Source organism: Acinonyx jubatus, chromosome D3 (genome assembly GCF_027475565.1).
Source record: "Acinonyx jubatus isolate Ajub_Pintada_27869175 chromosome D3, VMU_Ajub_asm_v1.0, whole genome shotgun sequence".
Classification (NCBI taxonomy): Eukaryota; Metazoa; Chordata; class Mammalia; order Carnivora; family Felidae; genus Acinonyx; species Acinonyx jubatus.
Window position 1 is genome coordinate 45,515,830 of NC_069392.1, and position 18,327 is coordinate 45,534,156.

The 18,327-nt window shown below is 40.0% G+C and overlaps 2 protein-coding genes across 10 annotated transcripts in view; one reads left to right on the top strand and one right to left on the bottom strand.

The window, feature by feature from the left end:
• LOC106978455 (E3 ubiquitin-protein ligase MARCHF11-like) overlaps positions 1-16,001 on the top strand; it is an 84,708-nt gene extending 68,707 nt beyond the window's left edge. For 2 of the 6 annotated variants that reach the window (XR_008291799.1, XM_053206313.1), the window contains 2 exons: positions 3,429-3,499; positions 14,863-16,001. Coding sequence is in view for 3 of the 6 variants with exons in the window: in XM_053206313.1 (XP_053062288.1) it covers positions 3,429-3,459 (31 nt within the window). In the remaining 3 variants the exon portion in view is untranslated. Of the gene's footprint in view, positions 1-3,428; positions 5,037-6,784; positions 9,040-14,862 lie in introns of those variants that run through there. The other 4 variants (XR_008291800.1, XM_053206314.1, XR_008291797.1 and 1 more) reach the window with 2 other exon arrangements.
• OSBPL1A (oxysterol binding protein like 1A) overlaps positions 1-18,327 on the bottom strand; it is a 266,965-nt gene that overhangs the window by 199,367 nt on the left and 49,271 nt on the right. For all 4 annotated transcript variants that reach the window (XM_053206295.1, XM_027068657.2, XM_015076139.3 and 1 more), the window contains 2 exons: positions 16,734-16,819; positions 15,109-15,183 (listed from right to left, as the gene is read on the bottom strand). In XM_053206295.1, coding sequence (XP_053062270.1) covers positions 15,109-15,183; positions 16,734-16,819 — 161 coding nt within the window. The remainder of the gene's footprint in view (positions 1-15,108; positions 15,184-16,733; positions 16,820-18,327) is intronic.

Consider the following 18,327-nt stretch of genomic DNA (forward strand, 5'->3'; position numbering starts at 1 on the left):
GGAGGGGAAGATACCTAAGAGGGAGTGAGTACAGGTGAAAAAAAGATAAAAGAATTAGAGAATCAATTATGGAGACCTTTTATCTGGTCACCTAGAATTCCAAAAAGATAAAACTGAATATAGAAATACACATGCATAGCCACATGTAGTTTTTTAAAGAAGCAATTCACAGCATCTTAAAGATTCCTAAGACATGCTAAATATTAACTGATCCACATAAGGCACAGACACATGACCAACTTAACTAAACATGTAAGTATTAGCACAGTCTCTGAAGTTACAAGAAAAGCCTATTTCATAAATTAACTAGGACTTGCAGATTTCACCTGGGATTTAAAAAGCTGGAAGGTGCATCATACCCCCTCTAACAAAAACAAAAGTAAACAAAAAAAAAAAGCAGAGGGGTGCCTGGTGGCTCAGTCCATTCAGTATCCAACTCTTGATTACAGATCATGTTCGCACAGTTCAGGGATCGAGCCCTGCATCTGGCTCTGCACTAACAGTGTGAAGCCTGCTTGGGATTCTCTCTCCCCCTTTCTCTGCCTCTACCCTGCTTGCATGTTCTCTCTCAAAAATAAAGAAACTTAAACTATTTTGGGGGGGCACCTGGATGGCTTGGTTGGTTGAGCATCTGACTTCAGCTCAGGTCATGATCTTACCGTCTTTGAGTCGAATCCCGCATTGGGCTCTGTGCTGACAGCTCAGAGCCTGGATCTTGCTTCGGATTTTGTGTCTCCCTCTCTCTCTGCCCCTCCCCCACTCATGCTCTGTCTCTGTCAAAAATAAACATTAAAAAAAAATTTTTTTTTTTTAATATTTTTTTCGGGATGCCTGGGTGGCTCAGTTGGTTAAGTGTCTGACTTCAGCTCAAGTCGTGATCTCATAGTTCGTGAGTTTGAGCCCTGCAGCAGGCTCTGTGCTGACAGCTTAGAGCCTGGAGCCTGCTTCAGATTCTGTGTCTCCCTCTCTCTCTCTCTCTGCCCCTCCCCTACTCATGCTCTCCCTCTCTCTCAAGAATAAATGTTAAAAATTTTTTTAAATATTTTTTTCGAAAAAGGGGAAAAAACAGATAATCTATAAAACTACTGCGCTGAACCCAGAGAAACAAGGTGGTATGGTGACCGACTATAAGCCCCTCTCATTTTATTGTACTTTGCAGAGTTTTTGTTTTGTTTTTTACACCAACTGAAGCTTTGTGGCAACCTTGCATTGAACAAGTCCATCAGAACTATTTTCCAACAGTATCTGCTTACTTAGTATTTTTGTGTCACATTTTGTTAATTCTTGCATTATTTCAAACATTTTCATTATCATTACATTTGTTATAATGATCTGTGATCACTGATCTTTAAAGTTACTATTATAATTGCTTCGGAGCACCATGAACCGTGCCCATAGCAGACAGGAAGCTTATCAATAAATGTGTGTGTTCTGACTGCTCCAGTGACCAGCCATTCCCCCAATTCCCTCTCCTCAGGCCTCCCTGGTCTGGGAGACACAATGTTGAAATTAGGCCAGTTAGTAACTCTATGAAGACCTCTAAATGTTTATTCAAATGAAAAGTCACAGGTCTCTCACTTTAAATCAAAAGTCAGAAATGGTTAAACTTAGTGAGGAAGGCATGTCCACAGCTGCGTCAGGCTGAAGGCTAGGCTCTCAGGCCAAATAGCCAAGTTGTGAGTACAAAGGAAAAGTTATTGAAGTAAATTAAAAGTGCTACTCCAGTGAACACGTGAATGATTTAAAGAAAAAAAAAAAGCGAAACAGCTTTATTGCTGAAATGGAGAAAGTTTGAGTGGTCTGGATACAACATCAAACCAGCCACAACATTTCCTCAAGCCAAAGCCTAGTCCAGAGCAAGGCCCTAACTCTCTTCAATTCTATGAAGGCTGAGAGAGAAGGAAGCTGCAAAAGAAACGTCTGACGCTAGCAGAGGTTGGTTCATGAGGTTTAAGGAAAGACACGATCTCTGTAACACCAACGTGCAAGGGGAAGCAGCAAGTGCTGATGTAGAAGCCGCCGCAATTATCCAGGAGATCTAACTAGACCATTACTGAGGGTGGCTACACTAAACAACAGATTTCTAATCTAGATGAAATAGCCTTATTTTGGAGGAAGACGCCATCTAGGACTTTTACAGCGAGAGAGAAGTCAATGCCTGGCTTCAAAGCTTCAAAGGACAGTCTGACTCTTGTTAGGGACTATTGCAGCTGGTGACTTTAAGTCGAAGCCAATGTTCAAATAGCATTCCAAAAACCCTAGAGTCCTTAGGAATGGTGCTAAATCTACTCTGCCTAGGCTCTAGGAATGGAACAACGAAGCTAGATGATACCATATCTGTTTATAAATGGTTGACCAAATATTTTAAGGCCACTGTTGAGGTCTACTGCTCAGAAAAAAAGATTCCTTTCAAAATATTACTGCCCATTGACAATGCACCTGGTTACCCCAGAGCTTTGATGCAGATGTAGAGTGGGATTAATGTTGTTTTCATGCCGGTTTACACAACATCCATTCTGCAGCCCATGGATCAAGGAGTAATTTCAACTTTTAAATCTCCTGACTTAAAAAATACATTTCATAAGGCCATAGCTGCCATAGTGATCCTTCTCATGGATTTGAGCAAAGTAAATTGAAAAACTTCTGGAAAGGATTCACCATTCTAAATGCTGTTAAGAACATTTATGATTCAAAAGAAGAAGTCAAAATACTATCAACATTTGTGGAGTTTGGAAGAAGTTGATTCCAATCCTCATGGATGACTTTGAGGGGTTCCAGACTTCTGTGGAGGAAGTCACTGCAGATGTGGGGGAAACAGCAAGAGAACTAGAACTAGAAGTAGAGTCTGAGAACGTGACTGAATTGCAATCTTATGATAAAACTTTAACAGATGAGGAGTTGCTCCTTCTGGATGAGCAAAGAAAGCTGTTTTTTTGAGATGGAATCTACTCCCTGTGAAAATGCTGTGAAGACTATTAAAATAACAAAAGTCAGAATATTACATAAATTAAGTTGATGGCAGGGTTTGAGAAGATTGGCTCTAATTTTGAAAGAAGTTCTACTGTGGGTAAAATGCTATCCAACAGCCACACATGCTACAGAGAAACAGTTCGTGAAAGGAAGAGCTGATCCACGTGGCAAACTGCATTGTTGTCTTATTTTAAGAAATTGCCACAGCCACCCCAACCTTCGGCAACCACCATCGACATGGAGGCAAGACCCTCCACCAGCGAGATTACAACTTGCTAAAAGCTTGGATTATGCTTAGCATTTTTTAATCCATAAAGTATTTTTGAAGTATATACATTGTTTTGTTAGACATAATATTGCACACTTAACAGACTATAGTGTAAACATAAATTTTATATGCGCAAGGATACCAAAATATTCATTTGACTTACTTAGTTGTAATATTTGCTTTATTGCAGTTGTCTGGAAACAAACCCGCAATATCTCTGAGCTATGCCTGTAGTCTGGAATCTAAGGAAACTGCCCCAAAGTAAGCACTGGCTCACTGTGGTAGGTATGGGAGTAAGACAGGGACTGGCCAACAAGCAGATAACATAATTCAGCTGAAATTTTTAACGAACTGCTACAGGATGAAAGGTTAGCATGAGAACCTCTGCGAGCCACAGGTATGGGGGGAAGCTCCTACCCACCTGCAGGATCTTCCCCACAGACCTCCACTTGGTGCTTTAAAAAGTGTAAAAAAAAAAAAAAAAAAAGGAGGTTCAGGCAGGTGACCAGAAAAAGCCTTTCCCTCAGTGGTGCCAGGCCTGGAGGAGGGGGACTGCCACTGCAGCAGAGAAAGCATAAAGCCCCAGGCAAGCCTCTCTGCCTCAGGCTATTCCTTAAGGAACAACACTGCTGTGAGAAGGTCGGCAAATTTTTCACCCACAGGGCACGGTGAGGATCCTCTCAGCCAAGGAAAGGGACAGGAAACAATCAAGGATCCATACCACCAAAGGTCCCCTACCGTTATGGGAGGAGCAGGGTCACTGATTGACCACCATCTAAGAAATCCCTGTCCCAGACCTAAGATGGAGTTTGGACCAGGACCACAGAACTCACTCCATCCCCTCCTCTCACCACCCCCCCTCCCCAAGGCTAACAAGTACTGAGAACAAGCAAGAATAGTCAGTTCATGGGGGAAAAGCAACAGCATGGACAGAAACGCACTCTGAGGCACAAGACACACTAGGCAGGCCTAAAGCTTAGAGTAAAGCAGGAACATTACACACACACACACACACACACACACACACACACACACACACACAGCAAAACAACCCTCCAGAAAAATCAGCCTGCACCTTATGCAGAGGTAATACTGAATTTGGAAATAGAAATTTGAAGCCAGTGGTACACAGAAGGTAGCTATGGCAACAAGAAAACCCAAGCTCAGACCAACTCCAGACTAGACTGACCGGACCTCCCACACTAAGAAGAGGTATGCTCATTTCCAGGCCCAATACTATGTACCTCTGTCTCTACTAGCTTGCACACACTGTTTAACATCCCATAAAAAGTTACCAGACACACAAACAGCAGGAAAAAGCAATCCACTGTCAAGAGACAAGGTCATCAACAGAATGACACAGAAATGACCAAGATGTTGAAACAGAGAATTAAAAATAACTAGGATTACATTAAAAGGTCTAGTGGAAAAGGTGGACTACATACATAGTAAGAGTTTCAACTGATAAATGCAAACTATAAGAAAAGTTAAAGGAAAATGCTAGAAATAAAAATCATAGTAACAGAAATAAGGAATGCCTTCTTCGATGGTATCAGGAGACATCAGGACAATGGTCAAGATAGATCAGTAAACCTGAAGATAGTGATTTCTATTGACCCATGACAAAAAAGGGAAGAGAAAGAGAGGGATGGGAGAGAAAATGAAGAAACAGAACTGAGCACCCAGTGGATGATCAGTCTAACAAATGTGTAGTAAGTTACTGAAGAATTTGTATGAGGCAGTAGTTTCTCCATCTAGTAAAAATGGGTAAAAAAGTAAAAAAAAAAAAAAGACAAAAGCATTATCTGCTATGCCCATATAATTTGTCTTCAGGAATGCCATGTTGTTAGCCTTTTCCAGAACTTCTGCAGGCCAGTCCTCCTGACCTTGCCCCTCTGAACTCACTGCTCATTACCATAATTACATCCACCTGGCTTCTGATGTTTAAGTGCCACCTCCTCTACTGTCTCAGGGGACTAGGACACAGCCCCCACCCTGCACACCCCACTATCAGTGAACCAGGTCTACAATGGCATTTCCTAATGGCAGCCCTAGACTTGAGAGGATAGTTCTTAATAAGTTTCCCAGTGATGCTGGTGGTTTTTCCACCAGTCATTTCTTCCTGTTTTGGTAAATGATGTATCCTCTAAGGCCTTCCAGGTACAAAATGACCTGGTATAATCTTACATACTATGTCCAATCTAGCAAGCCTTCTTATTTAGAGCCTTCTACTGTCTGCAATGGCATTTCTGGCATTTTGACATCTATAGGGGGCCACTGCTTTTTGTCCATGCTGCTAAGGAAGCACCCAAGTAAAAATTTGTACCATCAAAAAAAGTCAATGATGAATGGTCAGAAGCTGAAGTCAGTCGCTGAAGAAGTCATGATACCTTGTCCAGTTTTCTGGACTTGAATCAGTTTTGGACTGAAAACTATTAAAGGAGAGACCTAATTCCAGAAGGAAAGATTTTGCAACACCAAACCAAACCTACACAGCTACGAATTTCCTAGACTATTCCCAAGGGGACAAATGACCTTTTATTCAAGTAACTACACTGGGGAAAAGGGAATATCCACACATCTCAGGAATTGTTAGGTATAAGGTCCAAGCTGACACTGATGCCAAGAGACCCAAAGTGTCATCTGTCTCCTTAGTAAGGGGGCATATACGAGAGCGAGATGATAAATGAAACCCTGGCCCAGGTCTGGCTCGCAGTGCATACACTGGGTCCACAATGACATCTAATAGTCACTCCCTGAGTCTGTGAACACAAAATTGGAACACACACACTCAGTTGTTGGCAAAGTGTCACATGGCTCCCTTGGTCTATAGTGTAAGAGCCAATGGAAGGCTCTAAAATTGCCCTCCCCCATCTCTTGGCCAAGATAAATCAAAACGAATATCCCATATGGGGAGAAATGGGAGAAATTAGTGCCACCCTCAAAAACCTAAAAAGGCAGGGGTGACAGTCCCTACCATATTTCCATTTAATTCACCAGTCTAACGCTGCAAAAACCAGAGGAATGTGGAGGATTGCAGAGGACTTGCATAAACTCAAATAGCCCCGATCGTAGCCACTCTGCCAGACATACTGTGTTTGCTAGAGCAAGTTAATACTACTTAAGGACATGGTACACAGCAACTAATCTGACAAATGTAGTCTTTTCTTTCCCCATTAGGAAAAAAGATCAAAACCGGTTTGCATACCCATAGACAACAGGATACACGTACAGTTTTGCCCCAGAGCCATTTGGTCATCCCGCAGAACATCACACTGGGTCCACTTTATCAATGATATGTTAATAGAACCAAATGAACAAGAGGTTAGAATGTTGAAAGCCTTGGTAAGACATGATGCTCTAGGGAGTGGGAAATAAATCTTGGGGAGAATTCAGGGACTATGTGATGTCAGTAAGTTTTTAGGCGTTCAGTGGTCTGGGTAATGCCAGGACACGGTCTCCTAAGCAAAGAACAAAGTATTCCATCTTGCACTTCTCAAAATGGAGAAGTACAATGTCTGATTGGTTTCTTCCGGTTCTGGGCAGCACAGTCCACACCTGAGGATAATGCTCTGATCCAAGGCCAAGAGATCAGAGAGGCTGCTTGAACAAGTGGCTCCTCTATCAAAGGCCCAGAGGTAAGAAGAGTTAGAGGTAAAGATGAACTCGAATGTCAGAAGAAAAGGAGGACTGTACATAGTGGGGAAATGGAGGAGTATGTCTGGCATGCAGATGATACACACAGGTGTCTCTTGGTATTCCCTAGTCCAGTTACAGTAAATGAATGAGTGTAGCAACCACAAGCTTAGGAAGGGCATGACCTTTGCAGACCTCCAGTGATGAGGGCCTGAGTCATAGTACTGGGTAACCCACGAAGAGCAGACATGTAAGCCAAGGGGAGGCTGTATCTAGAATGGACAGCACAGGAGGGAGAAAATGATTCAGTTGTGGCCCAAAGGCCAACTAAGCAACAAGGGCCATAGTCTGCCCCACTATCGTCCTTCCTCCTGCCCACTGGGACCCTGAAGAGGCTGCTCCCCAAAGCGTATGAAGAAGTGAATCTGAGCAAAATAAAAGGTGAGCTGTGGTCCGAGCTGTGCTGCACCACCCAGACTCACCCTGAGGAATAAGGGACTTACTTCCCTAGATGCTAGGAGTGACCAAGACACAGCTGTTACCTTTAGTCATTTCAGGGACCATCTCAGCTGAAGAGGGCTGCCTTGTACAAGGTCATGTCCCTTCCCAGGGCAGCCTGTATCCACTGACTGACCATCACCGGTGTTGTGTTCCTTCACCTCCAAGTGGGACAGTTCTGATGGGTCATCTCTTCTGTAGAGCTCCCCATCATTGGCTGAGGTGTCCCTTAAGAGTACATCACAGATTGACTTCAGCCTCTGCCCACTCCTGCTTCCTTCCTTCCCTGCTACAGTGTGATCCCACAGCACTCCCATTGACCTGTGGCAGCTCAGGAGGCTTTCCGGGAAGCCCAACCTGTAAGAACTAGCAATGTTTATGCCTATAGTTCAGAGTTGTCATTCTCTATTAAATGAGATGCTACATATCAAGTCATCTGTGCAATGCCTGATATACAGTAGGCATTTAATACATACTCGTGAGAGATGGGATCTTGAAGAACAAGACAGATAAGTTTATATAAACCCCAGGATTATATGTGTCTTCTATATGCCAGGTGGTGACAGATATACAGTTCCTGAGACACAGAACATAGGAAGCACATATTTTTTAAAAATCTTTTTTTGATATTTATTTTTGAGAAAGAGAGAGACAGAGAGAGATGGAGACACAAAATCTGAAGCCAGCTCCAGGCTCTGAGCTGTCAGCACGGAGCCCAACACAGAGTTTGAATTCACGAGCCTCAAGATCATGACCTGAGCCGAAGTCAGACGCTTAACCCACAGAACCACCCATGAGCCCCAGGAAGCATGTATATTAAATTTATTCTCAGATCTGCTGGAAAATAGTAGCCAACACAAAATTCAGTACCACAATCCCATTATTTGCTATATTGATTGTAGCCCTATTTTGTACTGATCATAAAGATATAAAAATTTCAGAATTCTAACTGCATTAAAAAAAAAAGGAATACTAAATACATCCTAAAATTCTGGTATGTTAATTTTTATTATAAAACACCAGCAGGGGGCGCCTGGGTGGCTCAGTTGGTTAAGCGGCTGACTTCAGCTCAGAGCATGATCTCACAGATCCTGGAATGAGTTCCAGCCCCACGTCGGGCTCTGTGCTGACAGCTCAGAGCCTGGAGCCTGCTTCAGGTTCTGTGTCTCCCTCTCTCTCTGCCCCTCCCCTGCTCACACTCTCTTTCACTCTCTCAAAAATAAACATTAAAAAAAAATTAAACAAAACAAAACAAAAACACCGGAGTTCACTAATTACCAAGAAAGCCTGAAGGTCCCTCACAAAATTTTGGGAGATTTTATATATTCAAACAGACAAGAATGTAAAGTACTTTAATAACAAATTAAATCCCTTTTCAACACTTTGTATTTATTAAATCACAGAATCTATCATATTTTAAGTTATATTCATGGCAAAGGATCACATCAAAACAAGATAATTGGATTCCTTTCATGAGCACATGAAAGTTTAATTAAAAAATTAAACTTTTTGCAAAATTCAATCATACTCAAATATTAAGCACATACATTTTAAAGTTTCCTATGTGATGTACCCACTTAGCATCAGCTAAATTTTCTAATATAAGAGATGATATATGTGCTAATATTTGAATCAACGGCCCAACTTAGCACAATCTCATGTTCGAAGTTCAAGAATACAGTAGAAATGGACAAATATGTAAAGAAGAACCAAGTACAGATAAATGAACTGATCTTATGTGGGTAAGATGGACAGAAAGACATGTGCTGTGCTCATCAACGACACAAAAATTGAAATGTGTTAACTCCTTGAAAGCAAGATTAATGCAATCTAGTAATAAAAACATACACAGCAGTAACTACCAAGTAGAAGATAAAAGAAGGTGATGTAAATATTTAGGAAATCTGGAAAAAGCATAGCTTTCTTCCAGCTGCAGTAAGTCAGGAAAGAATTTATGCAGACAGCACCTGAACTGCACTTTCAAGAATGGGTAGACTTGGGCCATGGGAATCAGATAACAAACAACATTCTTACACAGAAGAAACAAGTGGTGCAGGGCTATCAAGAGCAACAAGTTCACATATGGATCAGGCAAATTAAACTATTTGCAGCTCATTTTTGAAATCCCATAGAGTATAGCAATTTACCCACTACCTTTATTTTTTTACTGTAAACGTTACACATTTTTCTCAGCTTTAGCAAGACTCCATACCTGGTTCACAAGGATCAACACATGAACAAATAGACTGTAATGGTGTAAAATGTACTAATTAAAACATGCTTATTAATCACATACTTACAGGGCTCATTCATGGTAATTTATGCAAAAATTAAAGCTAGTCATTAGATTTATGTCGTTTCACACGTAGAAAATGTGAAACATAATAAACTCATTAACTTGTGATACACACACAAATCCTCCTAGTATAGGATTTTAAAATAACCTTTAGGGATATTAAACTATGGTCAGTAATCAAATAAGCCCTCTACCATAGTTAATTTACCAGATCATTCAAATAATCACACACAAAAAAAATCAGGATAAAGGGGAAAGCAATTTTTGGCTATGGAAGTATGAAAAGATCAGAGAACAGTCATCCTGAAAAATGAGTATAAAAATGAACAAAACGAAATCATTTAATGGTGCTGGATATTCAGTTAAGACAAACAACAAACTGAGAGGCAACTCAACAGGAACTAGAACGCCAGGCAAGATCATCAGGCATCATTAGCTTTGAAGCCACAGGCCATTCCTATCCCACACCCACCTCCATATCTCCTAATACCACCACATTGTGGGGACAGGATTTCAACATATGAATTTTAGGGGGACACATTCAGTCCCAAACAGAAACAATGCTAAAACATTAAAACATTTAAAAAAAAAAGAGCAGAGATATCAGGCCAGGCATATTCCAGATTTCACAAATGAAGACAAGTTAATAAAAAAAGAAAAAAATAACCTGAGGGAGACAAGTCAGAATTCAGAGCTGCTAAAACACATTATAAAAAATGTCCAATTTGGGGGGCACCTGGGTGGCTCAGTCAGTTAAGCATCTGACTCTTGGTTTCAGCTCAGGTCATGATCTCATGGTTCGTGTATTCAATCCCTGGTCAGACTCCACACTGACAAATGCAGAGCCTGCTTGGGATTCTCTTTCTCTCCCTCTCTCTCTCTTTGCCCCTCCCCTGCTCGCTCTGTCTCTCTCAAACTTAAAAAAAAAAAAAAACCAAACTTTTAAAAACTGTCCAATTTTCAATAAAAACTTGTGAGACAAAGAATCAAGTTACCTTTAATGAGAAAAATGCTGATTATAGAAACTGACTTTCAGTTGGCTTATGTTAAATTTAGCAGATAAAGAGTGTGAAGCTATTTAAATACATTCAAAAAGTTTAATATCCAGAGAAATTAAAATTTTACACTAAATACCTGTGTAACACAAAAGGCAGTAAAGGAAGAACAAAAGAACAAAAACCTGAGACATAGAAAACAAATACAGTATTGAAGATGGAAATCCAAAACTGTTATTAATTAAATGTGAATAGACCGAACACTAAATCAAAAGGCAGAAATTGCCAGACTGGATAAAAACACACAACAGGTGGCCAACAGACACATAAAAAGATGTTCAATCACTCATCATCAGGGAAATGCAAATCAAAACCACAATGAGATAATCACCTCATACCTGTCAGATTGGCTAAAATAAAAAAGACAAGAAACAAGCGTTGACAAGGATGTGGAAAAAAGGAACCTCCATGCACTGCTGGTGGAAATGTAAATTGGTATAGCCACTGTGGAAAAACACTATGGAGATTTCTCAAAAAATTAAAAATGGCAATACCATATGATCCAATAATTCCACTATTGGGTATTTACCCAGGGAAAATGAAAACACTAACTTGAAAAGATGCACCCTTGTGTTTACTGCAGCATTATTTACAACAGTCAAGACATGGAAGCAGCCTAAGTGCCCATCAATAGAAGAATAAGGAAGATGTAACACACACACACACACACACACAGTACACAGCCATAAAAAGGATGTGATCATGCCATCCGAGACAACATCGTTGGAGCTGGAGGGTATTATGCTAAGTGAAATAAATCAGACTGAGAAAGACAAATACTCATAAATGGAGTCTTAAAAAATGAATGAACAAAAATCAGCATCAGAATTATAAACACAGAGAACTGATGGCTGCCAGAGGGGAGGCGGGAAGGGGGTGGGTAAAATGGGTGAAAGGGAGAGGGAGATACAGGCCTCCAGTTATGGAATGAGTAAGTCATTGAAATAAAAAGCAGACGATAAGGAATATGGTCAATGATATTGTAATAGTGATGTAATGGGACAGATGGTGGCTACACTTGCAGTGAATGGAGCAAAATATACAATAAGCCTGTCGAATCGCTAAGTTGTACACCTGAAACTAATGTAACAGTGTGCCTACTAAAGAAAAACTCACACAGTTGTATGCTGTCTACAAGAAACATTATATTCAAAGATACAGAGAAGTAGAAACTGAAAGGAGTGGAAAAGATATACAATGCAACCAGTAACCATGAGATAGCTAGAATAGCTGTATTAACATAAAACAAAATAAACTTTAGGACAGGAAATACTACTGAAGGCAAAGGCATTTTGTAATGATAAAGTCAATATGTGAGGAAGATACATGCCATATATTCCATATAACCCCATTTTGGATATGGACCTAACAGAGTCCCAAGTCATGAAGCAAAAACTGACAGAACTATAGCTAGACTTCAATACCACACTCTCAATACTTGATCAACACACAAAATCAGTTAAGGGTAAAAATTTGAACAACCTTACTAACTAACCCAATAGACATTTATTGAATACTCCACCCCCAAAACAACAGAGTATACATTCTTTTCAAGCACTGAAGGAACATTCTCCAGGACAGATGTTGTCTCACAGATTAATTCCTGATACGTTTTAAAAGAATGTTATATTCTTCAATAAATAATTCAAAGTATGTTATATAAGAGAAATTAAATTAGAAATCAGTGATGGGGAGAAATCTGGAAAATTACAAATATGTGGCAGACATAGTTCTAAATCTATGGGCAAAGAAGAAATCACAAAAAAAATTATAAAGTATCTTAAAATAAATGAAAACAAAAACACAACATGTTAAAATGTATTGTATCAGCTAAAATGAAAATTTATAGCTTTAAGTGCCTGTACTAGAAAAGAACAAAGTGGGACACCTCAGTGGCTCAGTCGGTTGAGCATCTCACTTCGGCTCAGGTCATGATCTCACAGCTCATGGGTTCGAGCCCTGTGTCAGGCTCTGTGCTGACAGCTCAGAACCTGGAGCCTGCTTCAGATTCTGTGTCTCCCTTTCTCTCTACCCACCTCTGCTCATGCTCTGCCTCACTCTCTCAAAAATAAATAAATATTTTTAAAAAATTTTTTAAAAAAGATCAACAAAATTGACAAATCTTTAGCCAAATTAACCAGTGGAAAAATACACAAATTAGCAAACAAATGAAATAAGGGCTATCATTACCAATCCAACAGATATGAAAACAATGGGAGAATATTATTAACAACTTTATGCCAGCTAATTAGACAATTTAGGTGAAATGGAAAAATACCCAGAAAGACAAAATAACGAAAACGGATTCAGTAAGAAAAAGAAAATTGGAACAGATCTACATAAAGTAATTAAGTTGTTTCAAAAATTTAAAATCTTCCCACACAGAAAGTCCAAGCACAGATGGCTTACCTGGTGAATTCTATCAAATATTTAAAGAAGTAGTAAAGCCAATCCTTCACAAACTATTTCAGAAAACAGGAGAAAAGAACATGTTCCATTTCCCTTCTATAAGGCCAGTATTACCCTGCTACCAAAGCCAAAAAAACAAATTTCAAGAAAACAGTACTACAGAGCAGGATCTGTCATGAATACAGACCCAAAAAAATCCTGAAAGTATTAGCAAACAGAATCCAGTAACACACAAGAACAATTATTGTCCAATATGAAGATTTACACAGGCATGTTTAATATCCCCAAATCAATTAATGTAATATGCCACAATAGACTAATGGAAAAGTCACATGATCATCTCAAAAGACAGAGGAATAGCATTTGATATATATTCATGATAAAAACTTTCAAGAACCAGGAATAGAGTAACACTTCCTCAACCTAATAAATAGCTAGGAAAAACTTACAAACACCATACTTACTGGTAAAAGACTAGATGCTATTCCCCTAGGATCAAAAAACAAGGATTTCTGCTCTCAACATATTTATTCAATAGTATACTGGGATCTAGCAAAGTAAAGGGTAGAGGTTGTGGTGGGGGAAAGTATCCAGCTGGAAAGGAAGAAGTACATTTGTCTTTATTTGCAGATAAGATCCAGTGTAGACAATGCTTTGGAATTTATAAAAAATCTACTAGAATAAATGAGCTCAGCAAGTACACAGGACACAGATCAACAACAACAAATCAACTTGTCTTTCTATATAGTTGCAACAAGGAATCAGAAAAGGAAATTAAAAGAAAAATTCCATTGAAAATAGCATCAAAAAGAATATAATGCCTAGAAAACAATTTAACAGGAGAGTAAGATCTGTACATTGAAAATTTCAAAACACTGCCAAGAGAAATTAAGGATCTAAATAAAGGGACAGGCATTTCACATTCATGGATTGAAAGACTCAATATTGTTAAAGTGGCCATTCTTTCCAAATGGGCCTAAGATTCTAGACAACACCACCTCAAATTTCCAACAGGTGTTTTTGTAGAACATGATCCTAAAATTTATATGGAAAAACAAACTTTTGACTGAAGATAGCCAAAATAATGTAAATCACTGTTGGAAAACTCAATATCAAAATTTAATTATAAACCTACTGCAATAAAGGTGGTGTAGTACTGATGTAATGAAAGACATAGATCAAAGAAACAGAATAGAAAGTCTAGAAATAAACCTCACATTTATGATCAATTCATTTCCACAAGGGTGCCAAGGCAACACAATAGGAAGAGAGTCCTGTCAGTAAACAGTTAAAAGATTAAAGAACGTGGCATAGCCATAAAATGGTATGTTCTTCTGCCATAAAAAGGAAGAAATTACTGATACATGAATGCTACAGCATTGATAAACTTCAGTAATATCATGCTAAATTAAAGAAGTCAGACACAAAGCTTGTATGATTTCATCTATAAGAAATTTCTAGAAAAGAAATTTCTAGAAAAGACCAACATCCTAGAGATAGAAAGCCAATCAGCGGTGGCCTGAGGCATGGGAGAGCAGCAGGGAATGAACACAAACAGGCATGAGGAAACTTTCTGAGCTGATGGAAATGTTCTAAAACCGGACTGTGGGGATGGCTGGACAACTGTGTAAAGGTACCAAGAATCACTGAAATGCGCGCTTACAGCAGGTGAGTTTCATGCAACATAAAATTATACCTAAATGAAGCGTTTTTTTTTTTTTTTTAAAAAGGAACAATCAGGAGTTCCCCATCCCAAAGGACACGAGTGGGGACAGAAGGAGTCCCTGTCAGGAGGCCAGAGTGGAAGTAACCTGACCTCACTTTTCATTCTAAGAGCTTGTGACCTTGTGACCCCAAAGTGCTGGTTTATGTATTTGTTGTGGCTTTTCTCAGTTGCTATTCAGAGCCATAAAAAACACAGGCGACTGCCCCTCCAAATATTCCACTTGCAAACACTGAACATGGAATGTTCTCACCTTTCGTCCTGTAAAGGCAGCTCGATGAAGCGGCGTGTCTCCCATGTCATTCAATACATTCACTTCTGCACCAGCCTGAACAAACATGAAAATGTTAGACATCTGCCACGTGTCAAGAAATATTAAATATTTCTTTTTCAAAGATTTTTAAGTAATCTCTACACCCAACGTGGACAAACTTATAAACTTGAGATCAAGAGTTGCATGCTGAGCCAGCCAGTAGCCCCAAAAATATATTAAATACTTCAAAATTAAAATAATTGTTAATATTGATTGGTTGTCACCACTAAAATTCAATTTCATTCACAGTAAAACAATAAAGCTTCCTGAAAGGTAAAAGTCTACATGATAGGTAGAAGAGTAAAAAGTTTACTTTTCTTTAAAAATCTATAGACTTTCACTCTACTTTAGAAACCCAAATATTAAAAAAGAACTGTCTGAATGAAACACGACATTTTGGGGGCACCTGGGTGGCTCAGTGGGTTAGGCATCTGTCTCTTGATTTCGGCTCATGTCGTGATCTCACATTTATGAGATCGAGCCCCTCGTCAGGCTCCGTGCATGGAGCCAGCTTGGGATCCTCTCTCTCCCTCTCTCTCTTCCCCTCTCCTGCTCATGCATGCATGCTCTCTCAAAATAAATAAATATTAAAGAAAATACCACATTTTCTCCACCAATTTAGTAAGTTCTCAGGAAGAAAAAGATACCACTATTTAAATGTACAGTTTACTAATTAAATTTGAAGACACAATTTCAGAAATACCAATATGTGAAAAAAAAATCAGAATTCAAAATTGTGAGGTCTTAAATCATATGGTGCTCATTAAGAGATTCTGACATTTTTTAATCATTTAAGCTGTGCTTTGGTTATTTTTTAACTGTTACATTAAAAAACAATAATAGTGTCTTCAAATTCGTACAACCATTTTTGCAATTTTAAGAAGTCAGTAACAGAAAAATCAAATGACTAAGAAAAGAGAATTTTAATCATCAGGCTAACCTAATTCATGTACTTAGCAAAGAACAATTAAGTGTGTTAGTGATGAGCTATTGTTTTAAATAAGCCACTAGGGGGGCGCCTGGGTGGCTCAGTCGGTTAAGCGGCCGACTTCGGCTCAGGTCATGATCTCGCGGTCCGTGAGTTCGAGCCCCGCGTCGGGCTCTGTGCTGACAGCTCAGAGCCTGGAGCCTGTTCCGGATTCTGTGTCTCCCTCTCGCTGACCCTCCCCTGTTCATGCTCTGTCTCTCTCTGTCTCAAAAATAAATAAAACGTTAAAAAATTTAAAAAATAAATAAATAAATAAATAAGTAAATAAATAAATAAGCAAGCAAGCCACTAGGTTAGTTGGCTTTTCTAAGACTTTCATAATTTCTGTAACAGCAATATTTTATTCATTTAAAAATTAGAGCCATAGGGGCACCTGGGTGGCTAAGTTGGTTAAGTGTCTGACTCTCAATTTCAGCTCAGGTCATGATCTCAGATTGTGGGATGGAGCTGTGCATCAGGCTCTGCAGTGAGCACGAAGCCTGCTTAAGATTCTCTCTCCCCCTCTTCCTCTGCTCCTCCCCCACTTGTGCACGTGCTCACTCTCAAAAAAAAAAAAAAATTAGAGCCATATACATACCTTTAACAGATCCTGGACCACTTGTCTATGTCCAAAATAGCATGCCAGATGAAGAGGTGTCCACCCCAAATTAGACTTACTTCTTCCTAAAAGTGGAAAAATATAAGGCATTTTTAGATGTTATTTAGGTAATTTTATACTAAAATTTCTCTTTACCAAGGTACTTCCATACATTGGCCAATCTCCCCTTCATTTTGCACTGCTGATAAATGAGAGACAAGAGACAGGACATAGTCAGAAGCCTAACAAGTGTAATAGATTAGAACCCACAAGCCCCAGATTCTGGTGCCACCTTCCTAACTCACTAACTCAATGTCCTCATTCTTAAAAGGGTGGGGAGAGACACGATGGGGGTGACATTCAAAGTAGATAATCTGTAGTTGGCTCCAAGGTTCTGAGTCTCTAACCATCCTACCATCATTTAACAAAGATGTGGTTCTCTTGGCACAGCATTTCATGAAAAGCACCTCTCTTTGAAAACCTGTGCCATGTCAGGAGGGTGAATGGAAATATGGAATTGATAAAGAATCTTTTCTGTAGCATTTGGAAAATTGTTAGCTCTGCAGATAGTGACATAAAATGGAGTCCTGACTCCAGAAAAAATCTCAAGTAATGAGGATATGGGTTACCAGAGTGGTAGAGTTCTACTAGATAACAAGAACCAAAATTAAGAGCAATGAAATGTCGGATCCCTGCTGAGGAGAGGTACAGAAGAAGGGAGTGCGACAAAAACAATACAATTCAATTCAGGAAGAAAAGGCGGGGGGCACTGTAGCTTAGAACAGCAATAGCTCCAAAAGGTTACCAAAATTTCCACTCAGGCTTAAGGGAATATAGCCTATCAAATTCCAAAGCCCAGCACTCGGGAGGGTCTACCAAAGCCCAGGAGTATGCTGTCGCCTGTGGGGCACTCCTCTGGACGGGCTGAAGGTTTAATGGCTGCCCTTGCTTCCTGGATTTCAGGTTTTGAGCCAATAGAAACCCCAGGCACCAGCCTCAGTGTACCCGGAACAAGCCTCAGACAGCTCCCTGAGGGACTGCTGCCACCAACAGTGTCCTGTGTTTGTGTGCCACTTACCCAAACTCCTACAATGATGTCCCCTAAAACGTGTACCCTCTGGAACCTGTAATTTCGGTCAATGAATCCTACAGCCATGGACTGTTTTGTGGAATGTTTACCTTCTGTCCTTAAGTAAAACCTGATGTCCTTTTCCTGATGACAAGGACTCTCCTTTACCCCTCAGGTGGAGTCTCCCCTCCCCCAATTCCCACACACTCACTGGTCCTCCCACGACAGAAGCCAACGCTGTCTGTAGTCAAGGACTCCACTCATGTTACAACTCCTCTTGTGAGACTTCTACCATTAAGCCTGAAAAACCTTCTCTGCTGTCATCTACCAGCCTCCCACTGGCTCGCCCCTCACCAAGTAACTCTGGGGGACAGTCTTTCTTCCCATGCAAACCCTGCCACTGCCCTAGGGGTGTCTACTAGTTGTTCAGTATGCCGGCTCCTCTGTTTCTCAGCTCCCTCATTTCCCCACAAACTTTGCCTCTGCTTGATGTTAACCCCCAGGGTCAGGGTCAGAGCCTGGGTA